The sequence below is a fragment of the Sinocyclocheilus rhinocerous genome, unplaced genomic scaffold, assembly GCF_001515625.1.
Source record: "Sinocyclocheilus rhinocerous isolate Xijiao unplaced genomic scaffold, SAMN03320098_v1.1 scaffold147, whole genome shotgun sequence".
NCBI classification, from domain to species: domain Eukaryota; kingdom Metazoa; phylum Chordata; class Actinopteri; order Cypriniformes; family Cyprinidae; genus Sinocyclocheilus; species Sinocyclocheilus rhinocerous.
The window spans coordinates 346,784-357,197 of record NW_015651498.1 but is presented as its reverse complement, the minus strand read 5'-3'; the positions used below and the strand labels follow the sequence as shown (position 1 = coordinate 357,197).

The 10,414-nt window shown below is 37.3% G+C and overlaps 1 protein-coding gene across 2 annotated transcripts in view; it reads right to left on the bottom strand.

Moving 5' to 3' along the window:
* Positions 1-619: 619 nt before the first annotated feature.
* pax7a (paired box 7a) overlaps positions 620-10,414 on the bottom strand; it is a 60,509-nt gene continuing 50,714 nt past the window's right edge. For both annotated transcript variants that reach the window (XM_016518382.1, XM_016518383.1), the window contains exons 8-9: positions 4,707-4,956; positions 620-1,437 (exon numbers count right to left, since the gene is read on the bottom strand). In XM_016518382.1, coding sequence (XP_016373868.1) covers positions 1,322-1,437; positions 4,707-4,956 — 366 coding nt within the window. In that variant the 3' untranslated portion in view covers positions 620-1,321. The remainder of the gene's footprint in view (positions 1,438-4,706; positions 4,957-10,414) is intronic.

The window sequence follows — 10,414 nt, the reverse complement described above, 5'->3', positions numbered from 1 at the left end:
TTCTTTTGAACTTTCTATTCATCAAAGAATCCTGAAAAAATGTATCATAGTTTACACAAAAATATTAAGCAGCTTGACTGTTTTCAACATGGATAATAATCAGAAATGTTTCTTGAGCAGCAAATCAGCATATTAGAATGATTTCTGAAGGATCATGCGACACTGAAGACTGGAGTAATGATGCTGAAAATTCAGCTTTGCATCATGGGAATAAATTAAATCTTAAAACATATTCAAATAGAAAATACTTTTTTGAAATTATAATAATATTTAGTGTTTTTACGGCATTCTTGATCAAAAAGACTTTTTCAAAAATATTTAAAAAATCATACTGACCCCAAACTTTTAAACACTTTTGTTCTTGGTCTAAAATTCACTTTACGTACGTTTTAAACATTTTACTTAGTTAATACAAGTAAACTGTATTATCTATATGGAATGGTAAAAATGTTTGCATTTCCTAACTCAAAAACATAATATGAATGTTTGAAACTATTAATTTTCTTGTCTTCTAGTTTGAGGGCTAAGTGTTGCTTCTCTCTAAAAAAAATTATAGAATAAAATCCATAACTTTCTAAATTCTCTGTCTATCCAAACAATGCCGTTTTCTTTCCCCCAGATGATCGCTGAGGACAAAACAGGCATTTGATTTGAGTGAGGGAAAAATCGCTGGTCCTCTAAAAGCACTGCTAATTCCCAGCAGATAGCCAGAGAGTGGCCAAGTTTGCATGGAATGTCAAGTGAAATATGAAGGCAGAGAAGATCAAATCGCTCAGGAACGTTACGGCTTGAAAGTGAAAAACCAGCAGTCACACTTTCAACACACACACTCGAACCCCCGTTTTAGCCCACTGCTAGCATTTCACGTAAAAAACCTCGGGTTTGAATTAGTAAAAAATGCTACGTGTGGATCTAGAAACAACGAAACGAAACAATAGTTACGATAATCAGAATTACAACAACTGTAAGGGCAATCGTCATAACAATATAGATAGAAAACAAGCGAGATTATCCGTTGTAATTACACTGAGATTCATACACGACTATGCACAGCGAGGTGAAAGTACATTTTGGAAATGGCTCGGAATGCATTCTTGCAGTACGCGGTGTCCGTCGACGTGCCTGTAGCCGTTGCATGGTCCTCTTGACCGAGTTAGAGCCCGCAATCAGGAGAAGGTCACGTCAGATGGAATGGCAAGAGTTTCTTGTCTTGAAAATCAGAGAAAAACCGCTCACGCTCGTGCCGGCTGATGCAGTAAAGAGCTCCAGCTGGTGTCTGTGCATCTGAGAGCGTGTGAAGGGGTGTTTGTGGTGGTCGGACTCAGTAAGCCTGTCCCGTCTCCACCTGCAGAAGTCCCAGCACCGCCGAATGATCGCCCAGCTTCATCCTTCTCTGAGTCGACAGACCCACGTTCTTGGCCAGATAGTCCACAGTGGCTGGAGGAAATGACACACAAACACATTCTCATGAGCAGGACGTTCCACATGAAAACAATCGCACACCAATTTATGCATTAATAAACCACCACTAGCATACGGAAGGCCTTCATTTTGGTTTGTTCAAATGGTTTGTTTCAATGAACGGGTTCAAAAACGTATTCAAATGTACATGCATTGCACTTTTTGTTGTTTATTTACTGATGTTTTATAAAATGGAACATTCTGGTCCTGAAGACTGTGTGGTCAATATGGCTTTTTAGGTGCATTTTTATTTATACTAGTTGCATTTACCATAAAAAAAGACCTAATTGTGATTAAAAAAAAAACAGTTCCATAAACAATGGTGTTAAAAAACAATGTTATTTGTGGTTTCAGCATGGCTTACTCCCAAACATACACTGTAAAAAAATATCTGTGAAATTTACGGTAAAATACCGGCAGCTGTGGTTGCCAGAACTTCACCGTAAAAAAAAATATGGTAGCAACATTTTAGGTTTTTTACAGACTTAACTTAAATTCACAATAAAATACCGCCTTTCATTAACTGATGTAATGTTAATAAACCAACATATTGAAGTGTTAATATCTGTTTTGAACCATTGCAATGCACTGATAACCACCAAATACAGGTGGTGATGAGAAAGTCACATGATGAACCAAAGCTCATCACAAACAGCTTTTCTACGAGCTGAGGAGGGTAGTTCTTATATATAGAAGGTGCACAGTGTCATTCACACAAACACTAAACTCCATCATGGTGACACACATGATACTGAAATAATGCAATAAACATTAATTTAACAACATTAGATGTAAGATTACATGTGTAGATGTACACAACTGATAAGAAAAAACTTAAAGAAACATGTTATTTCAACAAAAAAACATCAAATATGAAGTGTCATGCAGGGAATTCTGGGAGTGTCAATTTACAGTTTTTCACTGTAAATTATACAATGATAAGAAAAAACTTAAAGAAACATGTTATTTCAACAAAAAAAAACATCAAATATGAAGCCTCATGCAGGGAATTCTAGGAGTGTCAACTTACGTTTTTTTACTGTAAATTATACAATGACTTTTTCTTTTTCACTTCCAAAAATTACATATTAAATGTAATTACATTTATTCACCGAATACAGTATGGAAACATACTGTTAACCAGTTAACAGGTTTTTACTGTAGCATTTTTACAGTCTTTTACTGTTAAAATCAAATTTTTTACAGTGTACTCCCTTGCACTTTGTGAATCAGTTATTTTATTATTATTTCTATCCTATTATAGTAGTAGTTATTTTGAATGAGCTTTTATTTTTATATTTTCAAAAATTGATTTTATTTTTTTCAGAAAAAAATATATATATTAGAAATGAATAAGTAAGTTTAAATTGATAGAAGATAAAATATAAGCTAAAATGGGAATTTAGTCATTCAAGAGCCAGAGAGACGAGAATGCCTGGTGTCATTCATTCAGCTCTGTGTGTGTGTGTGTATGTGCCAGTCTTTATTACTCTGAGCGTTTGAGATTTCATGCTTCATACTCGCCTCAATTTCAGCAGCTCTCTCGTCTAACTCATTAAACAGATCAGTCCTCTCAATCTCACTCATAATTAACCTGACATTCGCTCGTCAGATCTCTTCAATCAACCCTCCCGCACCTTCTGATGGACCTGACACTACTTCACACTCCCACACACACACGTTTACCTACACATCTCACCGCAGACAAACCACAGACCTCTATAGAGCTCATTATAATGACTACAGACTAACCCAAACCTTTGTACAAAAAACAAAAACTTTTGAATCATTTTTACCTTTGAAGACATCCTCAAAGAGAGTTTTGTTAGATTTAGATAAAACCTACGGGAACTATTTTATTCCCAAACTACTATTTAAAAGTTTGGACACAATATCTCAAGGTTTGTAAGACGTATACATCACAAAACACACATGTAGATGGAAGCCAGTGACTTCTGTGACAACATCAGCCTCTGATTATGTTAATTCAATCAATCAATTCTTTCCTGCCCTGAAACTTGTGTGTGTGTGTGTGTGTGTGTGAGGTGAAGGACATTAGGGCCCTCAGGGTGTTAAAGTGTGCTTTGAAGTACCCGTTTCTCAGTCTAGGGAAGAGTACTGTGACTAACAGAGGAGCCCGTGGCCGGTGCTGGGGTCTTTATCAGGAGCATGTGTCTGCCCTGCTCTGATGGGCAAAGGGGTCAAAGCGTCCTGAGATGGTCAGCGACCGGCACGGCTCACCCTCAGAGAGGAAATCAACTATAACTGCCAATATGCACAGGGCATCAGTGTGACTAAACTGTAATGGCTTCCCTACTGAAAAGATCAGCATGTGTTGTGCTTGCTTGTGATCAACTATACAGTAAAATCACTAATATTGTGAAATATTATTACTATTTTAAATAACTGTTTTCTATGTTAATATATTTTAAAATGTAATTTATTCCTGTGATGCAAAGATGAATTTTCAGCATCATTACTCCAGTCTTCAGTTTCACACGATCCTTCAGAAATCATTCTAATATGCTGATTTGCTGCTCTGTTATTCTAAATAAATTTTGGTGCTCAGTTATTAATAATGTTTTTCTGCTACTTCATATTTTTGTGGAAATCGTGATACATTTTTTTCGGGATTCTCGGATGAATAGAAAGTTCAAAAGAACAGCATTTATTTGAAATAGAAATCTGTTGTAATATTTATTGTCTTTACTGTCACTGTTGATCAATTTAATGCTTCCTTGTTGAATAAAAGTATTAATTTCTTAAAAAAAAAATTACTGATAGCAAACAGTTTATGTAAAACAATTTAATTGACTAATTTGAGCTGAATGGCTTTTGCACCAAATGCAAGCTATAAATGAAGCTATAAACTACAATTATATAAAATAGGTCATTTTGGGTCGTAGATAGTCATAGTCAAAATATATTACGATTTCCACAATTTTTATTCGGCAGCACAACTGTTTTCAACATGAATAATAATCAGAAATGTTTCTTAAGCAGCAAATCAGCATATTAGAATGATTTCTGAAGGATCATGTGACACTGAAGACTGGAGGAATGATGCTGAAAATGAAATAAATGACATTTTCACAAACAGGTATTTGAAATCGTAATAATATTTACTGTTTTTACTGTATTTTTAATCAATGAAATGCACCCTTGGCGAGACTTACTAAGACATTTTCCACAACAGAGACATGTAATCACATATACAGAGTGTATAATGGAGGGGCAGTACGTACTCTGGCCGTACTGGCTGTACTGGTATCCAGCAGTGACGGGGTCCACACTGTAGCTGGTGGCGCTGTATGTGGGGGGACAGTAGGACTGAGAGGAGGCCAGACTGTCCACACTCTTGATGGGGTCTGAACGCTGGCTGCAGCTCGCTGAGATGGAGTTAGACACCTCCAGACTGCCGTGGAGAGGAGAGATGGAGAAATCGTGCTGAGGCTGGGACGGGACGCCACTGGGGTTACTCAAAATACTCATCACCTAGAGAGACGCAAAGACAGAAGCAGCTGTTTAGCAAGTTTTGCATTTAATTCTGACCAAGAATAACTAACTTGCATGTAAAATGACCAGTAAAGCACAGTTTGCTTTTTATGCAACCTTTAGAAGAATATAGAGGAATATCGCATTCACCTTCTACTTAGTGTCTCAAACAAATCTTGTGAATACACCATCGTGCATCGTATTTGAGGAATGAAATACAGTACATGTTTCTTACTATTTTCGGATGCTGATTCCAGAAAACAGTGCCTGTTTTGCTTAAGCATGTCACACTTTCTCACAAAATATGATGCATTTTGTATCATTCTTTCTTTCTAGAACCATTTCTAAGGCTATAGAAGTCTTGTATTTTTCCTTAATCACCAGAGTTTACAATGATTTGTTCAATTCTGAGCCGATTTTTACATGCATGAATGATTCTGACATTATTTTATGCTTAACCCTGATTTCCATTTTCTCCACACAAGCAAGACTTCTGACAATTGATTTCCTTTGTTATTTTTTATAAGAACATTAAAGCTGATACATATACGTATATGCAATTAGAAAAATCTTCATTCTTATTTTGTGAAAAACTACATGATAGGAACTCAGCATCATCAAATTTGATCATATTAAGCCTTTTTTGCACAGGGCTGTGATATCTTTCAAAGATTTGATGCTTTTTGATCTTTTTGGCATGTGTTTGAGAGTGGCATATTATGTATTAATACAAACACTTTAACTCTGAACTCTTTTGCAGATATTTAATGTTCTGATTTATCAAACAGTATAATAGCAAGAGTTCTTCTCACACGGCAGGCCATTCTCAGGGCAAAGCGGAGGGAAGGGACAGAGAGTGAATTCGTGCCAGGCACAGAGCGCAACCAGCGTCCCAGAGTGATTAGCAGCGGCCAGAGAGAGTGATACAGCAAAAGAAAAAGACAGGGGAACGAGGCCAGACCCATTAGACCCCAGCGGCAGTGCCAAACAGGCCCCTGTCCTGAGGCCTTCAGCACAACAAGCGCTGAGGGAGAAGATAATCGCGCCCCCAGGCCCCAGAAACACCCCCACGCTCATGAATAATAATGAGCAGCGGCCTCAACAGAGCCAAGTACGTGATCTCCCATCCCTAACACACAGGCCCCGCTCTTAAACTAACATTAATGTGAGCACAAGCTGCTTGCTTATCTGTTTGTGCATTGAGAAACAATAGATGGTTGAGTTCTGCATTATTAGTGGCATTTACAATCATTGGCCAACTCAATTAATGACTGGTTGAATATTTGCATACTACTCATACTACTTTTGCAATATAAATGCATTTACTGTGCCTAGAATGACCTACAAAATTAATCAAAATGTGATTACAATCAGAGTACACTGCACAATGTTGTATCCCACAATGCAGTGCACTTGACTTGACCCTCCATTTCTAGTTTGAGGAATGAACCGGAGCCACAATTTTACAATTTTTAACTCCTACAATCATTATTAGACTCACAAAAGGCATTACTCTTAATTAAACAACTTAGACCAAGTAAGCTCATGTGACAATTACGTAGCATACAACTATTTGAAACATTTCCTGTATACTATTTCACACATTGGGCGGCATGCATGAAACACAAGCATTTTGTGTTAACGGCCTATAAAATTATTCCTTATATAAATTACTGCAGTAATTTGAACACAACAGCTTACACAGGAATGGTTTTATGACCAATCATCACATATAAAAAAAAAAAAAATAAATAAAAATAAAATAATCACATAATAAACCTATAAACAAATAGAAATAAATAAAAAATAAATCCAATTTTTTGTTTTCATGACAAATTATCACATAAATAATTATTTTAAATGAAAAAGAAATTACATAATAACCCTGAAAATAAATATCTAAAATAATAAGAAAATAATATATAATAAATGAAATAAATATTAAAATATTACATTGAATAATAAATTTGTTTTAGAAAATAAATTTCATATATATATATATATATATATATATATATATATATTCAATAATTCAACTACATTCTAGCTTAAAATGAACTATTAAACACTATTAAAGCCCCACACATGGTCTTCCCTCTCCGTCGACAGAAAGCATCCTTCCCAGCATCAGGTTCACATTGTGTCTCGATACGCTACGCTGCCCTTTGACTCCCTTTGGCTGCTAAACCAATTAGACCATCCAGAGCTGCTTAAACACACACAGACGTGACACACACAAACTCATATCCGTGTGAGTTTAAACACAGTTCACATGGCGACATCAACACAAACCGCCAAAACAACGAGAGGCGCGCACGAGTGGACGGGGGAAATTAATCACATTATGATTAATATTCCCTAAATGTCTCGCAGGAAATATGGATCACTTGAGGCGCATCAGACACATAACGCTGGTTAGCGGTTTCTTCATGCTAATTCTATCAGTATGGAAGCCCGTTCTGCACACATGTGACACGCATCCACATAAGTGGGAGATTCATTGCCGTGTCTTTATAAGAGACACATGTGATGTGGCCATATGGCTGAAAGATTCATACGTTTCCTGATTATAGCAGATTATGTGAATGGAAAGCACAAGTAGCCCTTGTTGGTGGCCACACGAGTGGGCCGTGGGGTGGGATGGGGGCGGATGGCAGCTGCAGGGGTGGGAGAGATTTAGTCATCGGTTAATTGAAGCTTGATTACACTGCTTCCTTCTTTATATGCGCATTAAATTAAAGCGGCAGACAATCAGGACTGACTCCTCTATCAGCGCTTCTAATTATAAAGCGCCAAATTCCAGCAGCGCTTTCCTCAACAGAGCCGTGTTGACCTCCTTTGGAGAGTGAATGATGGGAAATCTCTGGACCTTCGCTGGAAAGACCGAGCTGCTATTTTCATCACATTTTCTAATGTTACACTCCTGGTTTCTTTTAAGATGAAAACCTGCTATAATGCAAGTCACATTGTAGAAATTATTCACATCTCCTAATTTACCCATAATATAAATGGGGGCACATTTCAACAATAAAGTATAAAAACAATATGCTTTCTTAAAATTATTAATGTAACATTACATAATATTATGAAAAAAAGGCTATTAAAAACTATTTAAAGGAAGTACACTGCCATGACTGTGTTTCACACTTAAGTGCACTTCATAGTATTTTAAAGTAGTTTACCATAAAGTACATTTGGCAGTAAACCTTAACCATGTGAAATTTTATATAAAGATGTCTTTTTAAGTTAAAGGGTTAGTTCACCCAAAAATGAAAATTAGCTTGTGTTTTACTCACCCTCGAGGAATCCTATAGGTGTATATGACTTTCTTCTTTCAGACGAATCCAGTCGGAGTTATATAAAAAATTGTCCTGGCTATTCCAAGCTCTATCATTGCAGTCAGCGGGTGTTGCAGTTGAACAGTCCACAAGTCGTCAAATAAAGCTCGCGCATTTATAATAAAACGTGCCGCAGACGGCTCCGGGGGATGAATAAACTCCCCCTGTAGCGAATCCATGTGTTTTTTAAAGAATAATATCCATATTTCAAACGTAATAAACACTTTTCTCTCACTTCCGCTGACTGTCATACACTGAAGCAGTTCCAGCGGATGACGTAGCACGTATGCGCAGCGCACGTGCCTCGGACTTGGAATAGCCAGGACAATTTTTAATATAACTCCGACTGGATTCGTCTGAAAGAAGAAAGTCATATACACCTAGGATTGCTTCGAGGGTGAGTAAAACACAAGCTAATTTTCATTTTTGGGTGAACTAACGCTTTAAGTCAAAAAAGCACTCTTAATTTCAACTAAATCATGCTGCGTTTCCACCGTCGGTCCAGAAGCTCCGCAGCACTTCACTAAAATCCGCCCTTAACATGCCTCTTTGGAACAACATCACGCAACCCCATCATTTCACCAACAAAGAGAAGGTTTATCAGAAAACGAATCAGAAATAGATCACTGGAACTATCGAGATCACAAAACGAACATGATAAAAGCAGCCGTTTGTTTGCATTTTTTTTGTTGTTTACTTGAAGATTTAAAACCAAAGCATGAATGTTTTACCAGTTTTACAATAATAAGTCATACATTGATCATAATCAATGAATTTGTCAGGCCTGAACATTTGAAGTCCCAATACATTGTTATATTTTCAGTCAGAGAAACAGAGGGAGCTCCCGAACAAAAACTATGATTATGATATATTTTATGACATACGCAGAGCTATGAGCATCAGACAGTCAGGTACAAAGAGACGAGACTTACTGACAGATAAAATATGCAACTAAATAAATACACGACTGTGATAGACTATAGACTCGACTCGGAGTTCAACCACTCCTCAAACCCAAGCTGGCCCGCTTTGGCCCAAGCTTTTCGGCGGGCCAAAAAACCCTGGCCGTTGGCCCCGAGGAAGCCCTGAGGAGGCACAATCAAGCAAATGATGGCAGAATTTTCATTTTTGGGTGAACTGTCCTTTTAGAAAGGTATAGTTATGGCCAAATTTTGAACTCTAGGATTCATACAAGCACAATTTCGTTATTCTGTGTTCAGGTTCTGTGTTCAACAGCTTTTCAAAAACTGTCATAGTTACACATCGTTCAGGAGAATCGTGACCTTGACGCACCTTGACCAAAAGTGGCGTAACAGCTGAACTTTGCTGCAGGGGAAAGATTAAGCTCAGCTGAGATTGTATTACAAATCTACCCACCCAGAACATTAACGCAGCTAAATAAACAAAAATCAATATCATTCAGACTATTAATCTGATACGGGAGTGTGTGACATATCTGCACAAAACAAGCACCTCCGGCAAACGCTGGCTGATAATACAGCTCACAAACTAAATAAACCTTCATTTCACATACTTGAATTCTCTTCTCCCCCAAGTAGGCTATACATTTATTTTCTTTGTTTCGACTATATCTTCCGCAGTGCTTTTCTCATTTGTTGTGTGTCGTGTGCGCGGTAGATAATGGAAGTCAGGGCTCCAGTGTTTAAAGGACACAGCCCAGAGGCAATGCCTTCCTCTCTCCAAATAGATTACTCCATAAATAATAATAAAAAACTAATTAATTCTCCAACTTCTGAGACCCACCAGCCTGAGGCGGCGCAAACCCAGAATTGTAAATTGATACAATGTGCATCCTTTCAGATAAACAAATAGTGCACGTGCAGCACACTAAAAGGGATTCTTTCATACCACTCTAATTTCCTAAACAGTCAAATTATATACATTTTTTTGTCTGCTTAAATGTACGACGAGTCCTTTCGTGTTTAGTCAAGCTCTGGAGAAACAACTCGACAACTGCGGAGCTAAAAGGAATCTGTTGGGTGCAGATGACAACATTTCAAGAGGCAATTTCCCCAAAAGCCAATCATTAAGCTCGTGCTACAACTGCACATGCACTCAATTTTACATGTTCACTATATATATATATATATATATAAGAA